The 24,400-nt window shown below is 43.1% G+C and overlaps 2 protein-coding genes across 6 annotated transcripts in view; one reads left to right on the top strand and one right to left on the bottom strand.

Moving 5' to 3' along the window:
• Window positions 1-24,400, bottom strand: part of myct1a (myc target 1a) — a 68,734-nt gene that overhangs the window by 6,369 nt on the left and 37,965 nt on the right. The gene's annotated exons all lie outside the window — the stretch shown is intronic.
• The window catches only part of tulp4a (TUB like protein 4a), a 30,204-nt gene that overhangs the window by 2,357 nt on the left and 3,447 nt on the right, over window positions 1-24,400 (top strand). For 3 of the 4 annotated variants that reach the window (XM_069721655.1, XM_069721656.1, XM_069721654.1), the window contains exons 3-13: window positions 11,689-11,817; window positions 13,083-13,244; window positions 13,840-14,020; window positions 16,452-16,559; window positions 16,714-16,880; window positions 17,630-17,854; window positions 18,105-18,339; window positions 19,385-19,529; window positions 20,191-20,362; window positions 20,582-20,675; window positions 20,807-24,303. In XM_069721655.1, the coding sequence (XP_069577756.1) occupies window positions 11,689-11,817; window positions 13,083-13,244; window positions 13,840-14,020; window positions 16,452-16,559; window positions 16,714-16,880; window positions 17,630-17,854; window positions 18,105-18,339; window positions 19,385-19,529; window positions 20,191-20,362; window positions 20,582-20,675; window positions 20,807-24,303 (5,115 nt within the window). The remainder of the gene's footprint in view (window positions 1-11,688; window positions 11,818-13,082; window positions 13,245-13,839; window positions 14,021-16,451; window positions 16,560-16,713; window positions 16,881-17,629; window positions 17,855-18,104; window positions 18,340-19,384; window positions 19,530-20,190; window positions 20,363-20,581; window positions 20,676-20,806; window positions 24,304-24,400) is intronic. The other variant, XM_069721657.1, reaches the window with a different exon arrangement.

Genomic DNA, 24,400 nt, shown 5'->3' with positions numbered 1-24,400 from the left:
TTGACGCAATATTCATCCCGTTTTTACAATGTTAACAATTTTCTTGCAAATTAAAAGAATTTCGAGGCATAATTTATTGATATTTTTTCTTTGTTGTGCCATAACTGTAAGATACTCTATTTTTCCTTCTGATGTGCAGAATTATTTGATCATTTTATGATGTTTAATGTGTTAAAAGGCGTACAACAATCATTTTTAAAAGCTTGAATTGTAGTAGTGGTCTCCTTACAAGGAGACCAGGTGTAGGTGTCACCTCCACCTTGCTTCTTAGTGAAATCCTCCTCTGCCCTTTTAAAGCAATACAATATCAGTTTCTCTTGATTTATCCTGACAGTGATAGGTTTATTGATCTCATTGATCGCCTTTGAACAGGCTGCTCTGCCACATTTAATTAAGGTAGGTGTTTGCCACAAGTATCTTGCTTTGGTTTGTCAAGCTCAGAAATGTTTTGTTTTATGTCGTGTTTGTCAAACCTTGTGCCATGGCAGGCGGACAGATTCAAGGTTCTCTATCGCCGGTCATTTTATTTAACCAGAACATGTGGAGTTATCAGCTCTAGTATTTAAGTGTTTGGTTGGGGTTAATGCCTGTACACCCCTCAGTGACTTGTTGTTTGACACCCATTGAAGTGGATCTAGTTGCTGCTGCTAGTCCAAACATTGCAGTGCTTCACTCTCTGGCGTTGCTCTTATCTCTCATCATGGTAATACCCTCCAAACATTCCCACATTACGAGCACTCTGAGGCCATTTAGATTGATCAGGAAGATTAACTGACTAATGTCTGTGTTTTGTGTGTGTGTGTGTGTGTGTGAATATTCTGGTCAGTATATAACAGTGCTGCTGGCACAAGTGAACATCGCACACAGGTTGAGTGTTTTTTTCCCTTTCTGTTATTGCCGGTGTAGCTGTTGGTCAGATGGAGCAAGGTGCCGTGTCAGCATTCCATAAGGCAGCTGAAGGGAGAGAGGATGAATCCCCACACCGAGTGACTTGGACCGCACTTGAATGTGGGCCAAGTCACTGAAATTTCCCTTTTGCTGTTTGGGTGTGTTCAGTTTGGAGAAGGTTGAATCTACATAACTATAACTTAGCCGTATTTTTTTGTATTTTGAGGGAATAGGAGGGGGAAAAAACAACAACTTTGCACAGCTCTTCTTTAGTGCGTCATGCTTTATTCACCAGATGCTTTCAACTGTCTCGGTTTTTATCATCCTCGCTGTCTTCATAATCGATGTTTGTTGAACAAAGCGTGGCGTCCTGGAGGAGAAATACTTTTATTGTGATGGACTTGCACTGGTTTGCACCCTGCTGCTTGTGCTTTTCTCAGAGTTTAGCATTGTACTGTTAAGTTTTGTCCATAATTTACCACATGCAGCTTTGTGTCTCAGATTTAACTGTTAATATAAACATGTTTAATTTTAGCGTCTATTAAAATGGTTTTCACATTAAACTCAGAAATAACTTGCAGGAAAAAAAAGGCACATTTCCTCTCTGACTTCATCCCAGCACCAGTAATGAAAGTAGTAAATGTCTTCTCCATTTTCACTCTTGGTTTGATATAAAGCAATAAATAAATGCTTTGGGAAATGTGAAAACCATCACTCGTCCACTCCATGCATAATTTGGAGTTTCTGACAGTGGTGGAAATCACACTGCCTAATGAATTCTGTCAAGTCATGACAGATCTGTTCACTCAGTCACGTCATTTTTCATCTCTGTTCTGATGTGGAAAGGACAGAGTGCAGTACGTATTACAACACAAACGAAGTGACCCCCATGAGATTGGCATATGATCTCCAGTCCTGTCTAGGTATTAAAATAAGTTTTAGAACGGGCAAAAACTCTTCTTTCACCAAAATGTAATTTGTATTTTTTTTTCTAAAGAGCATTGTCAATGCATTTGGATAACTGTTCTTTGTCTTCAAAAGCTGCTCACTCGGCATTAAATGCAGTCGTGTCCCCTGACAGTCCTGTCCTTTAAACGTCAGCGTCGTCATTGAACAGTTGTTGGTGCCGCTGACGAGTGTCCTTCCATGCGAATTAGCTAAAGTCATATTGTGAATGAGCACACACAGAAATGTACAATATGAACTACTCCTGTAGTCCGATCCTGCCAAGATCAATACTCATGCCAGCATCTTTAAGTTTGGCCATTATTCCTGTTGATGTATAGACCTGAGTTTCCCGTGATTGTTCTAATGTAAGCAAGTGTCTGAATGGATGCTTTTTTTGGATTCAGCCCAATTTGGGCTATGTAGTAAAGCAAAAGCTGGATCTTAAGCTGTCCGACATCTCTTAATGACAGGGCAGATGGATAGAGGACTCTATCCCGCTAGTGTGGGATACTGCCAATTCTTGGATTGGGCTTTGATTTACACCCGAGTTCACCAGTGATACGGAGGTTGGCACTGCAAGCTACTTAGGATAAAAGCATCCACTACAAGCACCCCTATGTTGTGGTGAAGCTGTAGCATCTACTCTGAAGTCTCTGGTGATCTTCTTCAGATAATGAAAAGAGGTTCCAAGTCCTGTAATTCACCCTGACGAACGTTTGTCCTCCTCTCTGTCTTATTCCTCCCCAACTAGGGGAAGAGATAATTATATAGGTAGCAGCTTCAGAAGAAGCAAGATCTATGCGTGTTGCCGTGATCCTTTTGTTCTGTCTCCCACAACCACCTTTTCACAGTGGATGCAAGGAGCACACCACTTTGTATTCTATTCAGCCGTGTTTTTCATGGAACTGGTGCTGAGCAGAAATGCTCAGACCTATATCGGACTGTTGTGACGGTACTCTGTTGTTGTTGTTGTGGGTGTGATGGTACGTGCATCTGTCCTCCACCATTTAATTTGTCAGGAGAGTGCTGTCAGGTTCGCCCTGTGATCCAAACCGTCACGTCCATGTACTCGCACTCCTACAAACAGAAATTCTACATTTTTGGCTGTGAAGCAGGTGTTGTCAATCACCTATAGCGCGCCTTGAAAACGGGGCAGAGTCGGTATGATTTTCATTAATCGTGTACGATGCGTTACATCACACCACACGTTTTAATCGGCCTTTCTGTAATGCCAGAACCCACGACTTCTTTGTTCACACTGTACGGGTCAATCGTGGAGCTCACACTGAGCATTAGTTTGGAGCCCAGTTGCAATGAAGCTTATTCAAACAGGATGGCTGTGTCCTCAATTTTGACAAAAAGAGGTAGAAGTCAGGATTACCTGCAGCAATTCCAAAGCTAACATTGCAAAGCTGGCTTTATTGGTTAATGTAAAGGTATGATATGTAATGTTTCTACACTATAATGTATAATACAACTCTACCTATGTTATGGATTTGTGTTGTATAGTTATATTATCCAAAATGTTTATAACAAAGTCCAATCTGTCATTTTGATTAAGGTAATGGTGGAGCAGAAATTACATGCTATATCTTTAAGTTAATGCTGCACATTTCTAATCGACATGTTTTATTCATTCTATATATATATATACTGTTGTATATACAGTCAGAGTTCACGCTAGAGCATTACATAGACTTGTTATTTATTTTTTCTTGACAACATGCCACACTGAGTGCCTAAATGTATACGAATGTGTTGAACCTACAGCAGTGTAACACATCTTTTTAGACCAAAAATAACTCAACCAGACAAACAAGGACAAGTTGTATTGTTAGAAAATGTGGCCTCAAATGTCCTGGAACTATTTTTGAAGTAGTTGTTTAAAAAGAGTGACTAACCTTTAGCAGCAGCAGGCGTGTCAGTTGCACCACACTGAAATAAAATTGAAAAAAGATGAAAGCACTAAGTTTCATAGCTTTTTATGTGACTTTTGTTGTGAAGCAGTAGAATAATCCCTCTGGGACGTGCGTCAGAATAGATCAAAAATTCTTTTGACAATCCCGTGCTTTTTTTCCCCTTCAGAGTACATACAGATGCTGAACAGAGCGAGCAGCTAGTCACTGGGAGTCCATTTGTATTTCATGAGAGCTGAACATCTGAGACAGGTTTGACAATGACTGTCAGCATGTTGACAACAAAATGTTTGCTATAACAGAGGTTTTGGGCAAATTGTCAGTCGGTGTCCTGTCATCTGCTAGCTGTGATATTTGTCTTATGGTGGAGTCATACGTACGTGCTCTGATGTGCGAGGGACGTTATAGATTCTGTGTTTGCGTTCAGGTGGTTGCATACGTTTCTTTCTTTCGTTTTCTTTTTCAATTCATTCAAGTATGAAAGAGAATTATATTAACGTTTGTTTAAATATTTAATACGAGTACACATTGGACATAAAAATGCGTAATATTTTTTTTTCAATCTATCGTACAGCTTCTTTGCATTGCGCAGTTTAAAAGATGCTTGCACAACAAAGATGCGTTGCATAGTGATATCCTGACATTGTCCTGCTTAAGAGTGTGTTCACCACAGTACGTAGTAGTTGTTTGCAGTCAGAGAACGCAGTGAAAAATAGGGCTCAGCAATATGGACAAAATCAAATCTCTTTGTCTTTTTTTTTCTTTTTTTTAACCAAATATCTCATTATTTATTGATTGGTGACTAGTGGTTCGTTCACAAAATCTGTACACAAAGACATAATCGTCAGTAATGTGGATATTATGACTAAGTGGGAAAAGGCAACAGCTGGAACAGAAAGTCCCTGCACTGTAACGCAGCGCTTTAAAACCAGGAAAACACAACACTTCTGCCAAATATCCCAAAAAGATTATATCAAATCTCAGGTCATGAGATTGATATCGATTTATTGCCGTGCCCTCGTGTGACTTTTTATTTTTTATTTTTTTTTAGCAAGGACATCGTGAGAGAAAGTAGAATATTAAATGACGATCTCAAGGGGGTTGTAATCACTTCAGTTACTAAAAATAGTTATCCTGATAAAATCCTCTGTTCGATGCCCTTGTATTTAGGAGCTGTTGTGACTGGAACCCCTTTTGGTCATTGTTGAGAAAACGAGTTTGACTGCTGACTCTGGTGTGCAGCTATGGTAGTGAAAAACATGCGTTGATACACACCTCAGCACCATTCCCAAGAGACAGGGCAGGTTCTTTCCAAAAGGCAGGAGTCCCACTTGCTTGTTTTCTCTTGAGGTCTGAGTCAGGCTTCTCTCGAGGGCAAAAAGGCACAAGCATCGAAGGCCCTAATCCAACAGAGACGGGTGAAACCGGGGCACAAGCCCGTGTTTACCTCTTCCATGTCAATAAATAAAGTCTTCTCTACAGAAATACTAGTAAACTTTTGTGGCTGAAATAGCAAATTTCAAGTAATGTTCCAAGTTTTTGGAATTCTTTCACAAGCACTCAAATGTTTGTGTGGTTTTGTTGTGGCTTTAGTTTCAGCTTGTTGCCTTCTGAAAATGTTTAAGTGGCAAACTTCATGGGACTTGCACACCTGTTCATTGATGCTGCTTATGATCAATCATTGTGAATACATCTCTCTAAGATGACACCACCAGCATGCTTCCCTCTCTGTCTCACTTGTGCTGTGTGACGTTTTCGTGCGTTTAAAAGTTGCTTCCTGGCAAAGCCTCGTAAATACATCAAGTCTGTGTCTTCGGTTGGGAGGCTGTGCAGGAATCAGTGCTGATCAGGGACCTGAAGCGCTCTTTTAAGTGGGATAGAAGGAGGAACAGGATATTGAATGACTTAACAGTAGACCAAAATAAAGAACTGCAAGACCAAGAGCATCCTTTTTCCTGCAATAGAAACTACAAGCTACAAGCTGTGGAGTTTTCCTTCGATTCACTGACATCAGCTTCCATCACTACCGGTGTCATGACGTAGATGAAACCACGCGCAATTTCATTCTTACTACATTTTGTGTAGGTGTTGCTCTGCTACGTAGCCCACGCATGCTCATAAAACAAGGAACTATATATTGCCACATGTTTGGACTTCCGCCTTCAGGCATTTTCATCTCTACCTTGGGTTAACTATCTGTTAACCCGTGTCACATTGTCTAGGTAGTTAGTTCCTCTGCACTCCAGCTCTCCATCCTCCTCTTCCTTCTTTCATAAGCTCCTTCCCTGGGCTGGTCACTGCCCTGCATTTACACGTCTTCCTTTTGAGCACCTTCTTCTGCTCTCTTCTTATCTAAACTCTTGACTTTGGAGGCCCTACTCGGATTCGAAGAGTGCATGACCCCTTCAGAGCATTTAAATGGTCTCACCAAATGTGCTTAGTGGAGCTGGCTTTAGTGTGATAATCCATCCTTGGAGAGGACATGTTGCATAACACTCTGGCTCGGCTGCTTCCTCGGATCCAGGTGTACTTGTCTGCTCACTAGAAATTTTCCAGGAGGGACAGCGTGGCCTCTGCACTGCAGGTGCTTTTTGCTGAGAGAAGTGTGTGTAGTTAAGAATCAGACAGACGAATCTGCACACTTGCGTTCACTTTGTTTTCGAGCTGTGCTATTTGAAGGATCCTCATTTCATCCTACATAATAAACAGCTGAGAGGGTGTGAAGACAAAAAATGATAAACTGTGTTACTTTATATTGGCTGTTATATTTCAGAGAGGTGCAGTATTTGCGACTAAAAACACTTTAAACAAAGTGTCACGTTTCCCTACTTAGTTTGATTCTATTGAATGCATTGCAATGGCATTTTTATGAATTAATACAGTCGAGAAACATATTCAAGAAATGGAAAAACTATTAAATATAATTTGGGTATGTAATCGTTTTTTTTCTCCAGTGTCTGAGTGCATTACAAGTTAACGTTCAGCTTTGAGTAACACATTGCATAAATTCAGTATCACTAACATCTTCACTGCATTATTATCAACGCCTATGAGTCTACTTATGCACCATGTTAATAGTGTATAGGATAGCATTAGCAGAAAACCTGGGGAACCAAACATTTACTTCATTGCACCACATGAAGGGCGGCACGGTGGTGCAGTGGTTAGCACTGTCACCTCACAGCAAAAAAGGTTCCGGGTTCGAATCCGGTCCTGGGCCTTTCTGTGCGGAGTTTGCATGTTCTCCCTGTGCTTGCGTGGGTTCTCTCCGGGTTCTCCGGCTTCCTCCCATCATCCAAAAACATGCACCTCAGGTCAGGTTACCTGGCGCCGCGCTAGTGGCAGCCTGCTGCAGCATCTCCCCCCTGAGAGCCCCCCTGCTGTAGTGAAGACATTTCCCCTCGGGGATTAATAAAGTGTATAAAATTTAAAAAAAAAAATTAAAAAAAATAAAAAGAAATTGAAGTCCAATGAGAACTGAAAAAATACACATTTTTGCATATTATTTGTTGTAAATGATGAATTGCACGATTATTATTGTGTTAAAAGCATTTGATTGCACAACTACACAATACAGTTTGCCTACAGATACTTTCAACAAGCTTTACAGCACACAGTCATAACTAATGTAAATGCTATTATCAGATATGACTATTGATTGAGGTTTTATCACATTCTTGACATACTCGTAAACATCTCAGATTCTACCTCCTGCCCCATCGCCTTTCTGTCACGTTGCAAATCACTCCTGCCCCACTTTACTCATTCTGACTTCCTTGCTTTTGTATCAGCACAGCACAGCGCTTTTATTTAATTGAGTTTTGTGTCTGATTTAATATCACGTCAGATCCAGAATCACAGGAGGCAGAGGGCAGTGTTGGAGGGCAAGGGATGAATCTCCTTTACTCTTGCTCGTCCTGTATCCAAATTTCGAGTATTGTCGATCGCTTAGTCTTGATTTATTTTTTTAGCTGCTGATATATTTGATGTGATGTAAACCTTCACTTTAACGCGCCGCGGACCAGTGTCGTCATGGACTCGTGCTCATGACCGCATCACAAAAACACTGCGCTGTCACGTTGTCCTCCGAGTTCCGCTGACTCCAATGCAACCCAAAGCTGTCCCTTCATTTGATTTTGTCTTTAGTTAAGTTGCTTGGGTCAGCTCAGTTTACTGTCCATAAAACTGTGTCTACGTAGATGACGTAGCATGAACCGCATGTTAGTAGCGTACCAGTGCGCCATCTGTGTTGATCTAGGAGGAGTTCAGGCGCAGAATTTAGCTCTCGGAATACACAATCACTGAAGTTCACCATGTAAAATGCATTAAATATATCTGAAATAACTTCTGTATCGACACTTGGTATTACAACTGTTACGGAGACATGTTTTTTTTTCAGTAATCCGTACCACGTACGATTGATGGAAGAGACACACCTGTTTTAATCAACTCCCAACACAGTCAATGTGTCTTTATGAGAGTGTATTTCCTGCACCTTCTTCAGAGACACTTCTTAAGGCCCGGCAGGAGGAAGGCGTGACAACAGCAAACTGCTGAGCGAGTGAAGATAGTCAAACTTCTCAATCAAAAGTTGACACAGGCCATGTGGAGAGTCTCAGGAATGGGAAACATGTAGTTTCTTCTTCTCTTACTAGATATCGGTTAGGATGGGATGGTTCTCATCATGCAACAGTCCAACATTTTGTGATTTTTAATTTTATATATATATATATATATATACAATTTTTGATTGTGTTAAATTTCATTCGGTTCTTTAAATACATTTTTTTTTTTTGCACATGGGCAGTAATCGTGACTGTCTGTTTTTAGCATGCGATGTATGGTAATTCATACAAATGCTTTAATCATTTTTAATTCAATTTTATACAAGACTAGGTTAAAACCTAGTATATGGCTTCAACGTGTATAAAACACCTGGATGGATTCTAATGTGAAATGAGGGTTTTTCATTTGAAACCAATCAGGAAGTTGCAGCATTCGGCCAAGCGTTGGTGTAACTTCACCACTCAGCCCCTCAGTCAGTGACACACATTGTCGGTAAAAAGGCGAGAAGACCGTATGTGTTTGCATGTGTTCACATGCCGTTCCTGCCTGCGATCCCGCCGGCCCCTCGTTGTCCTGTGGCTTCTCACTCTTATCCTGTCGGTCTCCATGTGATGTCTGATCTCCCAGATTGCTGCGTCACACCGAGGTGCTCAGCTGTCCCCCTTGCAGGATGCCTGACCAGCTCACACTAATCTCCACACTGAGCTAAATTTACAATACACCGTTTATTCTCACCTCTGAGGCTGCAGTTAAGTGTGCACACACGTGAGAGACAGCATGTGTTAAGCATTGCTAATATTTTTTTTTTTCCCTTTTGACTCTTCTTCTTTGTTAGTGTATGTATGGTAAAGGAATGATGTTAGAATTATGCAAACTGGAGCTCATACTTAATCAAAAGCCTCAAGACTCCACTGGTTGGAGCTGAATTATGTTGTATAATACCATCCGGAAAATCCTTTTTGATCACCAGAGGTTGCAGACTGTGGAGTAACAACACGGATTTGTGTTCCCCCAATGAGATCCTTGTGCATGGAAATTTGTTATCTTTGACAACACAACTGCAGAAGCCTGTTAGCTTTGTACCCATTGAGCACTGCTGCATGCGTGATCGCTGCGCCTGAATGATAAATGGCAGCTTGTTTTTAATGTTCCGTGAATGTGGTCAACTCTGAATGACATGGAGACCTTAGCTGCAGACCTGCATTAGGCCAGCGCTCTTTGTGCCCTCTTGCCTGCCGACACACACACACACACACACACACACACACACACACACACACACACACACACACACACACACACACACACACACACACACACACACACACACACACACACATATATATATTAATTAGGAAATATGGCACTTGGAATGGAGATGAAAACACAGTAGGTCCGGCTCACAGGACATCTTAGTGCTGAAGGGAGGAGCGTCGGTGATAAATGCTACTGCACACTCATTACTCTCGAGGGGTTTACATGGTGTATTCATATAAACATGTTTGTGTGACCCATGACTTTGCGTTCACCGAGGGGAACTATTTAATTATGCAGAAAAAAGTGAAAAATGTGGAGTTGTTGAGTGACTAACTAATGAACACACTTTTCAAATGTTTGGAAACCTTCATTTTTCTGACAGCTGAGCTTGTCAGTTAGTGTACAGATGATGTAAACAGTCATCTCACTCATTAAAAACATGGCCTTCACTGTATGATATAGCTCCATTACTCTTTTTCCTTGGAGCTTAATCTTCTATTATTATATATTTTATTAAAAGGAAAATATATTTTTTTTCCCTGCTTCATGCGCTGCGGGAAATACTTCATAGACTTGTCAGATACCTTTTAAGGAAATCGACTTGGTCTCTTTGTACAAAACAACACTTAATTAGGCCTGTCACAATTATTACGTAATCGCCTGATTGCAATTATTTGAGGAAACCGCAAAAATGTTGTTTGGTTATTAGAATTGTTTCCATTCATCTGGATAAAAGCAGCTGGATACAAATAACAGGAATGTTATATTTCTGTCACTGCTTCCACATCGTTTCCCACTATTTGAGGTTTGTCTGGCACTCTTAATGACGTCACCTTGTTGCACCTCCTTTGTCCGCTATTGTTCGGTGAATGTTTCGTGGATAGATTGGACTGTGAGTTTGTTGCACAGAGGCAAAGAGTAGATGGTGTTTGAAAACATAAAAAAGAGAGAGCAAGACTGGCTGGCTTATCCAACTCTTAACCACTGATCTATTGGACTTGCACTCAGAGAGCGTAAGCCCCCACTAAAACCTGCCCTGTGGTGTGTGTTTGAGCGTGTACAGCCCACGTGCTTCACTCGGCGAGAGCAGAGCTGCTCCCTTCTTAGGATTATTCCTCTGGGAATAGGCTGAGTCACGCTACAGAAGACCAGACAGATAGAGACACATGCAGAGGAGGGGGGCTGCATGGGGATCATAATGGGTGACACTCACAAAAAACAAAAGAGGTTATAAATTGTTGGATCTCCTCTGTTCTCTGGCATTGTTTAATGCCTTCCTCCTTTGTAACTAATTAATTTGCTCAATGACGATCCATCTGAATATTCACTGAGCTCAGGGCACGTACAGAAACCTTAGCAGCTGACTCACTGCTGGTGAAGCCTATTCACTTTATTCTGTGACCAATCTTTACACTACACTATTGTATTTTTTGAAGGGACATTAATGCATCAGTGCAATCCCGCTTTCTTTTCTTTGCGTCACTTGCTGTCACTTTCTTTATATTTGAACAAACTAAATCCTTTTCATTAAAGATAAATGAAGAACTAATCTCACACAGCCCCTGCTACTCACTGTTTACAGTGTCCACATTCCAGTTACAAACAAGGAGGAAAACTCAGTCATTTCCATTTTTGAAAAGAAGTGTGCCATAGATGGACAACACTCGGATGGTGTATTTTAATCCCATTGTCTGTAATAATTTAGCATATTGGAAGCTCTTTCGTGACGTTTTCAAAATGAGGTTAACCCAATTTGTGATTCATTTCCATCTAGCTTGATGCTAAATTTAGCTCATTGAAATATGTGAAGTTGGATTTTACTCTGCATTTTAGCAGCTGATACTCATTTAGTGTGAGTTTCTTTGAGTGTACCTGAGAGAAGTGTCTTAATCAAGAGCACTTTGACAAGACACTTTGTTGTTGATGGTCTCACATTATCTGTTGTCGGTGAGAAGGCTCAAAGATGTTATATTCTTTTTATATTCTTTGATAGTCACACGGTACAATCTGGAATGAGTTCATTTGGATATATCCATGAAAGCGGTCCTGGACAGGCTGTCTAATCAGTCTTGTTCCTTCTTCCCTTTTATTTGATTTTGTGTGTGCCCTAAAGGTGGTGTTGGTGCGGTGGAATGAGCCCTTCCAGAAACTGGCCACTTGTGACACAGATGGAGGGATTTTTGTGTGGATCCAGTATGAGGGCCGCTGGTCCGTGGAGCTGGTCAACGACCGTGGAGCTCAGGTAAGACACAGTAACTGGACATAAAGTAAATCAACAGTTAAATGCAGAAATTTTTGAAAATATAATGGAGTGTATATAAATACCTAGTAGAAGCGTAGTGTAGAACATTAACGGGAGAAAAAAGAGCGGCAGAACAGCAGAGATTTACAAAAGTATGTCCACAATTTTAACTGAACATCATTCAAATGAATAACTACGGAGACTGAAGATGTGCAGATTTGTATTTGTGATTGAATGAGTCATTTACCTCCAACATTTCCCAGCTGGCTGGCTTTTTATTTGATTTTTTTTCCTACCCCTGCACGTGCTGATTTAAATAATAACTGCCAAACAAACATGGATGCTGTGTAGGCCAGATCAATCAATCACTGTCATCTGCTGAGCTGAGTCTGACTCATCCTGACAGCATCTTATCTTTTGGGATCAGTTTAGTTACTCGATGACAGTCTAAACAATCACTCATTTTTTAAATGGCCTAAGCTTTTCAAAATAGCACCACAGCTCTTTTCCCCATGAGGTTAAGGTTTTATTACATACGAGCGTTTTAATTTGTACGAACATGAGTCGGGACAGTCATTATTTGAGTTATTCACAGTCTGCAGGATGTCGTATGTTTTAAATGACCGTTTTGAGGCATATTTTGACACCACTGATGATTGTTATTCTGGAAATAAATGAGGCCTTGCTACTCTTTACACCTCAAATTGAAATTGCTGTCATTGCCATCATTATAGCCCTGCCAGTGAGTGCTGATGCACCTAAAACACTTGAACATAATAATGACCAGTTTTTTTTTATTCTTGCAGGTAGTTGGACACACTTTACTGTGTCTGGTGTTTACTTTGAGCTGCAACTACTGTTTTATGTATTATTCATTTTGTATATTAAAGACAAAACTAATTTCCCAGAGCCCCTGGTGGGATGTTTAAATTTTTTTTTTGCCCAAAACCCAAAGATAATAAATTTACTATCATGTGTAACAAATAAAAGCAGCAAATCAGCACATTTCAAATTTTGTATTTTTGCTCAAACCTTACCATATAACGATTAATTACTCATCAAGAAAGCTTTTACTTGTTGATTAATCAAGCACACTTGTTTACATTTTTCATTACAAAATCACAATAAAGTGAACATCAGGCTCTGCCAGTAGTGTACATAACAGCTAAGGTGTATACAAAGGTGGGATTTTGCTGATTCTTTTTTTTTAATAAACCTCGTAGCCGGACATTTCATTCTTAACTGACGTGTCTTGTTCCCTGCAGGTGAGTGACTTCACGTGGTCTCATGATGGCACCCAGGCTCTTATCTCCTATCGGGATGGCTTTGTCCTGGTGGGCTCCGTCAGCGGGCAGAGGCACTGGTCCTCCGAGATCAACCTGGAAAGCCAGATTACCTGTGGTATCTGGACTCCCGATGACCAGCAGGTAATTCGCCCACATGTACATCCTACAGATTTTAGAGGGCGTGACGTTTCCCCACTGGCACTATGCACAGTAATAGATGTCGAAATTTTAGGGTCTCATTTGCCACTGTGAGTATGTACGCTTGTCATTCACAAGGCAGAGACGGGCCCTAAGAGAGATTATCTGAGTGACAGCAAGCGTTCACTGTCTTGAATGTGTTGTTGGTTTTGTTCAGCCATGTTTTTGCCTCCATGCTGTTAGATTGTCAGCTCAGGTTGGATGTCATCAGGCTTGTGTGTGTGTGTGTGTGTGTGTGTGTGTGTGTGTGTGTGTGTGTGTGTGTGTGTGTGTGTGTGTGTGTGTGTGTGTGTGTGTGTGTGTGTGTCCTTTGCCTTCAGCCCATTTATGTAAATGTTCTCATCTTTTTCATTGTGATATGCATTTCTCTTGGCTTTTTTTTGTTTAGTTTTTTTGTTTTGCTTGCTGCCATCTCCTTTTTCTATTTCTGCATATGTTTCCATCTTTGTTCTTGCGTCAACCTCCACATTAAATGTTCTGTAATTTTCTTCCACACCTCCTTCTTCTCCCTAATAACCCGCTGCTGTTTGTTCCCCAGGTGTTGTTTGGTACTGCAGACGGACAGGTCATAGTGATGGACTGCCACGGGCGCATGCTAGCACACATACTGCTGCACGAGTCGGACGGTATTGTCAGCATGTCCTGGAACTATCCCAGCTTCCTGGTGGAGGACAGCAGCGAGAGCGACACGGACTCCGACGACTACTCCCCACCACAAGGTATGCTGCTGCTCAGGGTTTGATTTGAACAGAAAAGAAAACACCTTCGACCTTCAGTCTCTCTGGGGGCATTCTGGTGGCCTGCAGATTAAATCCTGTGCAACATAAACACGCCGACCTTGGTTCATGTCAGGCCGGGGACCTTTGAGGCGAATCACACCTCTCTCTCTACCCACGTTTTGAACAAAAATGTATAATCTTTTGTTTGTCTCACCAATTATCTGCATCTTTTGTGTCATTCCTGCCTTCTAATGCTTTGTTGACAAAAACAATCCAGATCTTCCAAATTGTTATCATACGTGGAGTTTGCGTTTGGTGTTAATATTTCGCAAAGGCTGTCATCATCATTTGTCCAAAGCTTCATACGGTGAGTGCATAGAAATGCTGTAAGAGCTCGATGTCATTTGATCTGTTATTTGTCTGCTGTGTTAAGTAAGAGCCTTTTCTGCAGTGTTTGGATCTCGGGCTTTATAAGATGATTTGTTAGCACAGCGGCTGCAGTAACAGTAAGTGTCACAGAGTGGCGAAAGCAGCACAACAGCAGCAGCTGCAGTTCTCCCAGAGTTGCTACGCTGCATCCATTCAGGTTCAACCACGGTACTGTTGCGCTGTGCGACAGAGCTCACGGTCCAAAACACAATCGCATAGTAAGGAGCCTAAAAAAGATATTATACTTAAAAATATCTCTTTTGTCAGGCAGGCAAAGAAAAAAATGTAGCTGATACACATCCAGTGTAAAGATGAGGCAAACGTAGATGTGGAGGGCAATGCGTGACAGGTATACCGAGCAGTTCACTGTGATTATAATGAATGTAGTGCAAAGGTACAGCTGTCCACCTGTTTTATTTAACTTGTATCATGCACACGGGATGACCTGAAACAAACACGCTACATTTTTGGCAGGTGTGTGATAATTATGGCACATTTCCTAGTGTGAATAGTGGTGGTGATCAAAACTGCATGTGTTGCTTTTTGACAAGCTATTATGTCAGTGCAGACACAATCTTATGTTGTTTAGAGTCCACTTATGGACTCAAGTGCTAAAGGTATTTACTGAACCTCAGAACTTGAAAGATCAGTCGTTTGCGATGCTGATCTCGCAGGCGAGCTTTGTAATGCGAGCAATTCAATTAAGCTTCAGAAGTGTAAATGTAACTATTTTCCACTATGTGAAGACGGTATCTGGTACGCGGACATGTGAGCAGTCTCACAAGGGCACATTTTCTTCTGGTTTGCCTCCTGCTGCTGCTTTCACTGTGTCACGTAACACGCTCATTTTTATTGGTTCCTGTTTTTTTTTTTTTTTTTTTCACTTCCTTTTCTCTTAAGCTTAATTACTCCCAGTTGCCAAGGCTGTATCGGTGAGGGACTGTCCTCCTCCTGCTGTGCTACCCCCCCACCCCCTCCATTCACCACAGACCAAGTGGTAAAGCTGAAAAGTGCTTGCCTTAGCTGGAACGCTGATTACGCTCTAACTCACTAATTCAACCGGTCAATAGGAATCGATTGGCCCCCCCGATAGAAATTATCTCTGGAGTCGACAACCTGACTGAGACACCAGGCAACCTCTTCCTCTGCCTGCCAGGTCTCTTTGTCATGATGGATGATAATGACCCATTATCACTGCACAGCACAACACAACACACTTGAGTTTACAGCAGCATCATATATCTGATTTAATGCAACACCCATTGTAAACTACTTGCTATAGGGGATGTAGTAACTGTTATTGGGCGACAGTCAACAGCGGAGGTGAATATTTTGTGTTGGTATTTGGGTCATCGCAGGACTACGTGAAAGGACAGAGTGAAGGATAATTTCACGGAAAATGTATTTTTGATGGTGTTATTTATAGTATAGTTTATTATAGAAATACATTAGTACACTCCTGGATGATATTATTATAATGTTAAATGATTCAACTTGTATAATCTTACAATGACTGCATTATTTTTAACTTGACAGTTAATGTATTATATTTTATATACAATTAAAAACAAACCGTGTAGGTAGACTACAATTCGGGGTGACCTTAATGCAGACAGAGTCAGTGCACCTTTCATTAGTCAGATTCCAGTCTTTAATCTTTTGTATATCAAACTTTATATTCGATAGTCCTGGAGATGGATGACAAAAAGCGTGTACAGATGTGTGGAAAGACGTTGTGCCAGATGATTCTTTTCTGTTGCTTTTTCCGAGAGGGGTTTTGTTTCTCTACCTTCTTCTTAAAAAGTTACTCCAAAAGCTTGTATCGGATTCAAGACATGAAAAAACACAGCAAGGCCACTTGTTACTTAACGCTCTAAGTTTTATATATTGATTTAAAACATTCATATATCGTGTTCATATATTGTGTAAATATTTTAAACTCCCCTCACTGTGTTGCTCCCACACTGCCTGTCTAAGAAGTTTGTGTTGTCTTTTGTCTCAGTGCACAGCCAGAAACCACTGCTGACAGTCAGCTTCACCTCTGGAGACATCAGCCTGATGAACAACTACGATGACCTCTCGCCCACCCTCATCCACACTGGTCTGAAAGGTGCGTGGGCGTCTCATTATTAATCTCATTTATACCCAAGTGCTCCAGTAGTTTTGTCTCTTTCTTTGTTTCATTGCTTGTTAATACAGTTTTACAAAGGGATGTCTAAATTGGCTGAATCTAATAATGTTTCTAACATCATCCTGTGCTGTAGATGTGGTGGTTGAGTGGTGCTCGCAGGGGGATCTGCTTGCCGTGGCAGGGATGGAGAGGGCTCTCCTGTCCCCTGACCCCTCCTGTCCTCCACCCACCAGGAACGCCATTGTCAAGTTCTACAATGTTCGAGGCGAACACATCTACACACTGGACACGCCAGCACAGGTGATCAACTGCAGCTGTAACAGGGAAACTGGGTTATCAAGTAGTCAGCAGTCAAACTAGTAATGTGTGTGGACAAGTTTACTCAATTGATGTTTTGTGTTATAACTCTGCACTAACTTGCATTTGAAGATTATTCCATAATTATCCTAATGTTAATTCAGTGTTACATGAATTAGGCTCTTTGTAAAGGAGTCAGTTGTATTATAGAGTGACTCCTCTGAAACATAAAGTGAAGTTGAAAAGGAAACTTTCCCATCACTGCTGTGTCAACTCTGTAAAGTCGCGTTTATTTAAACTTTGTGGATTACACACAATCAAGTTCAGTCAAATCAGTCAGATTCCAGTCAGAGAAAAGTGCATCAAAGTGTCTCCTGATGACATTCAACATGTTGCCCTACGTGTCAAACCCTCCAAGAACATTCAAATATAGACTTTAGTTAATTTCTGTCTGATATTGTGCAGCACTTTGGTCAATGTGTTGTTGTTTTTTTTAAATGTGCGATATAAATATACTGACTTATTTACAAATTTATCTGAGAATGGCTAAAGAAAAGTCTGCCCGACAGTCTATTAGCATGCACACCCTAACTTTAAAAAAATATATGTATTTAAGGAGATATCTGTACTCTAAGTGCTCTCCAACAAAGATTTAACCGAAACCTTAACATTTACTTATCGTTGATGCTTGACATTAACCTTGTGAACGGATACGGTGCATCCTCCAACGTATCTTCTCCTTCACACTGCAGCGCCCCATCACTACGCTCTGCTGGGGTCACCGGGACTCTCGTCTGTTCTTGGCGTCGGGCCCGGCGCTCTACGTCGTGCGAGTGGAGCACCGCGTTGCCACCCTGCAGCTTCTCTGCCAGCAGGGCATCGCCACAGCAGTGAAGGAGGAAAAAGATGTTGCCAAGCTCACCATGCCTTCCCGCCTCTGTTCTTACGTCACCACCGCTTTTGTCCCCACAATCAAGGTAACGCAGAGCGGGAGGGATTCGGATCCATAACAATAATTGTGAAGAGTTCCCACGTCATTTACATGACTCAAACCAGCGATGACCTGAGATGAACTGCCTTTACAAATGAGACCAGATAAAGTCATAATGGAACCAGCAATTTAAAGTGTAGCTCAGCATAAAAAAGACATACAGCATGTTCTTTTAAATGTTTTGTTGAATTGACATAAAAGGTTTTTAAACTTTACCACAACTTCACGGTTTCCAGCCCCCCATCCCAGATCCCAACAACATGCGTGATTTCGTGAGCTACCCGACAGCTGGAAACGAGCGTCTGCACTGCACCATGAAGCGGACGGAGGATAACCCAGAGGTGGGAGGGCCCTGCTACACTCTCTATCTGGAGTACCTGGGAGGTCTGGTGCCCATCCTCAAGGGCAGACGAATAAGTAAACTGCGCCCTGAGTTTGTCATCATGGACCCCAAGACAGATGGGAAAACAGGTGGGACTGAGTTCCTTTCATATCAGTAACCAAACAGAAAATAATAACCAAACAAAACGTGTACCTGCAATGATTAGGCCAGCTGCCAAACCTCAATACAATGTTTTAATGTAGGTGCTTATAAGATGGAGCTTCAAAATGATTAATTAAGTACAGTAACAACTTGGAAATACTGAGCGCTTTGCCCCCTATCTACGTGACTGAACTGCATTTAATTTTGTTGTTTTATTAATAGTATTGCTGTTCTGACCTAATCCTTGTATTTATTTTTAGCAGTTCATCTATTTATACATGAAAATTTGAAAAAAGCTGCTAAATCTATTCCTCTGAGTCCCATTGCTGACGTCCTCCAGTAGTTTTCCAGAGTTCCTTGTGATGGCACTCAGAGAGAGTATGTTTTAGTCACATAGGGCAGACTGGGCCCATGTTAATTAAAAGCTGCTTAATGGGGTCTCTGATGGCCCCTGGGTTTCTCCATAAATCAACCCGCTCCCTCCCCACGCAGTGATAAATGAAGCCAACCATGAAATGGTTCCAGCCCATTCACACTTTAATGTCCATCTAATAAATTAGCTTGACCTAAACTGGAACAGCAGGAGTGGTTTACAGACTACATACTTTATGACTGAGGAAGAGGAGGGGAATTAAAACTCCTGAAACATTGGATTTGACTGAATAGGTTTGAATGTTTATTTGTAGAAAAGGTGGGGTGTTGCTGTGGCACCATCATGTTTTGTTATTTTTGTGATGATTCCCGTGTTTAAGTAGATTTCAAAATGTCTCCTGCAGTGCCAGCATCACTGAAAGACTTCCATTTTGTGGAGCTTCTTATATTTGTACTCTCATCATTGTTTCCTGGTTCAGTCCATTTGAAACGGACAGATGAGGAATGTTGAGGCAGTGATGGTCGCAGTGACAGAAGTTGGCTGCTCAGCTCCAAAATGGGAGAACGAATGACACCACATGTTTGATGGTTTATCTTGAACAGCACATTTACTCAAATACTTCATTCTCTCCATGTGTCACTGATATTTTGTCTCCTCAGATGAGATATATGGCAACAGTCTGATATCAGCCATGATTGACAGCTGTAACTGCTCAGACTCCAGTGACATTGAGCTGAGTGATGACTGGGTTGGCAAGAAGTCTCCGAAGATATCCAGGGGTAGCAAATCCCCCAAACTGCCCAGGTAACGAGACCCCTGACCTGGGTGTACCGCTGCATGCTGTATCTCACTGTTGTGTGTTTATTGATTTAACACTTGGCTCTTTGACCCATCTGCAGTAGAGGTCCATGGGAAATGGACAAGAAGAGTTTGGTCCTCTGCAAGTGTCCACACAATATTTAATAATTGGGAATCAAAGGGATTGTTACCATGCTGGCAATTGTTCAGTTTGAATCAAGTAACATTTATTTGCCAATTGAGATTAAAAAATAATGTATTTCCCACATGAAGTCTAGTTATTCAAGATTAGTTTCAGATGTGTCTGTAAAGGAAGGTGAATGTCAAGCCAAGGAATGAGTTTAGATGTTTTACATAGCGGTTATTTCATCTGACAACAACATAAAAACATTAGAATTAACCTTGAATTAATGTTAAATAAGCATAATACTTTTAGAATTTAAATTTCCTCCCCGTACAAGGTAGTACCAAGTTTACCAAGTTAAATTGTACTTTGTATCTCGGGGAGTAAATTTGTAAATACTGTGGCATCCCATCAGTAATTACCCTTTTCATGTTACTGGAAATAACCTTCCAATATTAACAGTTCATAAATGTTTTACAATGTTTGCTTTCTGTTTCCCTGCATGCCTAAACCTTGTTTTTTTATTTGCTACCTTCTCTGTAGAGACTTAGTTTGTCCCTTTACCAACAGGATCAACATCGATCCTAGAAAATCACCCAAACTGTCCCGCACCACGCAGGAGATCTCCAGGTCACCACGGTTACCCATACGGAAACCCTCGATCGGGTCACCCAGTCTAACACGGAGGGAATTTCCTCTAGACGACATCACTCAGGTAAACGTCAGATTATTTGAGCCAAGTGAGAAGCCGGTAAAGGATCATGGGCTTCCCGATAGATCGGTCTCACTACCTGTTTGTAGGGCCAGGCAGCGCAGCTTAACACATTATGCAGTATAGATCTAATGTGTTTTATTTTTGAAAATGTATTATGTTTATTTTTATAAACATATAATTTCATACACAATAACAACATTCTTTGTTCCTGTCTTACAGCAAAATTACCTTGCTCAGGTCACATCCAATATTTGGGGAACAAAGTTCAAGATAGTGGGACTGGCCACATTCTTGCCAACCAATCTTGGTGCAGGTAACCAATCAACAACTTTGTTTGTGGCAATTTAACAGTTATAAAAATATAATTGTATTTAGCCCGACAGCTTTTTTTCTGTCTCACTGTTCTATTTCTTTTTCTCACTTGTACCCCATCCCTCCCCTTAGTTATCTATAAGACAAGCCTCCTCCATCTGCAGCCCCGACAGATGACCATCTACCTGCCAGAGGTGCGCAAGATCTCAATGGACTACATCAACCTGCCGGTCTTCAGCCCCAACGTTTTCAGTGAGGATGAGGATGATCTGCCTGTCACAGGCCCTGCTGGCAGCACCGACGACAACCCGCCCTGCACGGTCAACATCCCTATTGCTCCCATCCACAGTCCCGCCCAGGCCATGTCCCCTGCCCAAAGCATTGGTCTGGTCCAGTCTCTCCTAGCCAATCAGAATGTTCAGCTGGATGTCCTAACCAATCCCACAGCAACCCCTGCTGGAGCAGCTGCCGGTGGGTCAGACCAAAGCCAGGACCCCATCCTGACAGCCCAGTACACCGTCCCCACCAGGTACTCCAGTCCTGGTCAGGTCATTTTTGGGGGACTGGAAGTGGGTCGTCTAATGGTTGGACCTCCGCCTTCTCATCATCCTTCACAGCAACAACAACCAAGTCAACAACATCAACAACATCAACAACAACAACAACAGCAACAACAACAACAACAACAGCAGCAACAACAACAACAACAACATCAACAGCAGCTACTACAACACCACCAACAAATTCAGCACCACCAACAGCAGCTTCAGCAGCAGCAGCAGATCCTCCAGCACCACCACTTGCAACAGCAACAGCAGCTTCAGCAACAGCAACAGCATCTTCACCAACAGCACATTCAGCAGCAGCTCCAACACATACAGCAGCAGCAGCATCAACAGCAGCTCCAGCAGCACATACACATACAGCAACAGCAACAGCTACAACAGCAGCATCAACAAATTCACCAGCAACTGCAGCAACAGCAACAAATCCATCATCAGCTGCAGTCTCAGCAGCAGCAGCAGCAGCATCAGATGCAGCAACAGCAGCAGCACCACCATCAACTCCAGCATCAGCTTCAAATTCAAATCCCTGTTTCCTCTATGTCGTCAGGGCAGCCTTCAGGTGCAGCTCTGCACCAGCTCCAGCCGGGGGTGCTGCAGATCCAGATTCCTCACCCACCTGCTGATCTAGTGGTCGAGAGGGCAGGGGGGGGTGAACATGAGCACTTGCTGAAAATCAAAACCACTCGGTCAATTCCACAGCTGGCTGAGGGCGATACAGTGGTGTTCAGTGCCCCTCTGGAGCTCAGCAAGATGAACCCCCCGCCCCCTTACCCCGGGACTGTGGCTGCCGCTGTGGCTGCTGCAGCTGCTGCTGCTGCCGCCGCCTCAGCATCAGTTTCCACTGCAGCCTCCAGTGCTGCATCTGGAGCAGGAGGGGGCAACAGTGGTACTCCTCCGCCTGGTGAGCTTTGTCTGAAGAAGGGAGAGTTCCCACTGTATCCTTCAGGTCAGCAACAAGCGCAATACCCTACTCCATTGGGCTATGAGAGGATAACGACATTTGACAGCAGTGGGAATGTGGAAGAAGTATGTCGTCCTCGAACACGCCTTGTCTGCAATCAGAATGTCTACACCCTCCAGGGACCTGGCAGCTCCGCCACTCTCAGGGTCACCTCCTCTTCATCCTCCGCCGCAGCTGACAAGAAGATCCAGCTGCCCTACACCTCTGCCACTCTCAACAGACTCACTGCACCTCGCTATTCCATACCCAGTGGGGACCCGCCTCCATACCCTGACCCGGCCAATCAAAACAGTGCTGTTGGCAGGAACCCTGGGCAGAGGCTTGACAGCAGTCTGATCCACGCCACCCTCAGGAGGAACAGCCGAGAAGCTGCACTCAAAGTGTCCCAGATGCTGGAACCGCCTAGGCCACTGCCTCCTAAGGCTAAAAACAGTAATGCACTAGCAGCCTCATTCCAGCAGAGGGTGCCAACAGCCTTATACACCTGCAGTCAGTGTAGCAGTGGATCCAGTGTCGGAGGCATTGCCCCAGGGAGTGCAAATGGAATAGCAGGAGGAACTATTATCAGACAGGATTTCCCTCCAGGGAATGGCGCACCACACAGCACAGTTATTGTTCACTCCAACAGCACTACTCCTCTGGCCTCCCAGTCCTCTTACAGTCTGATGAGCTCACTTGAAGGATCTGAGTCTGCAGCAGGAGGAAGTAACAGAGACAGGGCTGATTATGTTAATTCAGCATTTACGGAGGATGAAACGCTGAACCAGTCACTGAGGCATCTGGCACTAGGAGGAGGCGATGCATCGGGGCTGGTTGTCAAACGCCCACCTCCTTATCAGTGGGACCCAGCTGCAACGGAGGAGGTGTGGGTTCCTCAGGAACGGACAGCAACTCTGAACTCCACTGGCCCCCCCGGACCACACAAACCACCCCCACTTATTCTCAGCCCAGCTCAGCACTTGGATGTAACCAGGTTGCCTTTTGTCCTTTCTCCAAAGTCCCCCACTAGTCCCAGTGCTGCGTCATTCCAAGCTGCTGCAGCAGCTTCTGGCTACCAAATCTCTCTTCAGTATCCCCCTGCAACTGCCTATTCTGGAGCCCAGCTCCAACCCATTCCAGGGTCACCGCGCCCCTGCTCTTCCCCAAAGGAGATGGTGGCACCAGTGCCCTTCTCACAGCAGGATGCAACCCTTGTGTTACCACCAGGTTACCCTGCAAACCTAGCCAACTTAGCCTGCTGCCCCCTTCCGCCCATGTATCCAGGAGGAAGTGCTTATGCTGGGCTTCCCATTCCTCCCATTGCCCTCCACACACCGTGGGGTACATATAACTCTTGCCCGCCTATGCCCAGTCCTGCAGTGCCACTACCACCCAAAGCCTCCCACATGGCAGTAGACAAAAATGTTCTCTCGCCGCCACCTCCTCCTCCTCCACCACCCCCTCCGCCACCACCAGCAGAACTGCAGAGCCATGGAGGGCTACAAGAGCCTATGGCAGATGCGGGCGAAGGTTTTCAGGAGGTGCTGTCCTTGACCGAGAGCCCTGTGCCACAACGGTCGGACAAGTTCAGCAAGAAGAACCGCAAGCGGGTGGACGGTCGGGCCGAGGAGGCTAACGTGCCACCGCTGGCTGAAGGGAGCAAATCGAAAAAGGAGGGCAGAGCTCTGGGAGATTTTAACTCTCTCATCTCCAGTCCACGACTGGGAGGAAGGGACAAGAAGAAGCTGAAGGGACAGAAAGAGCAGCAGTTGAAGGCTAAGAAGCTGAGTAAGGCCAATGCCAATAGTGAGTTCCAAGACAGTTCAGAAAGTGAGCCGGAGCTATTCATCAGTGGGGATGAGCTACTCAATCAGTGCCAGAGTGGGAAGAAGGGCTGGAAGAGCAAGAGGAACCTGAGAGCTGCCAGTGAGCTGGATGAGATCAAGTGTCGAAAAGCGAACGAGAAGGAGGACAGAGGGCTGGGAAGCCAAGGGTTTGTGTATGTCATGGCCAACAAGCAGCCGCTGTGGAACGAAGCTACGCAGGTGTACCAGCTGGACTTTGGTGGGCGTGTCACACAGGAGTCTGCCAAGAACTTTCAAATTGAACTGGAGGGCAGACAGGTAAGAGAGATCAAGTAATCATACTCGTATGTTATCGTGCAGAAATGACCTTTTTTTTTAAAAGCATTCCAGATTTATTGATCTGAAGTGTGTTAGT

This window comes from Brachyistius frenatus, unplaced genomic scaffold (assembly GCF_029030835.1).
Source record: "Brachyistius frenatus isolate BFR_SWC_R1_liver_20210118 unplaced genomic scaffold, ASM2903083v1 Contig_270, whole genome shotgun sequence".
Lineage (NCBI taxonomy): Eukaryota > Metazoa > Chordata > Actinopteri > Embiotocidae > Brachyistius > Brachyistius frenatus.
This window is presented reverse-complemented; position numbering and strand designations above follow the sequence as displayed.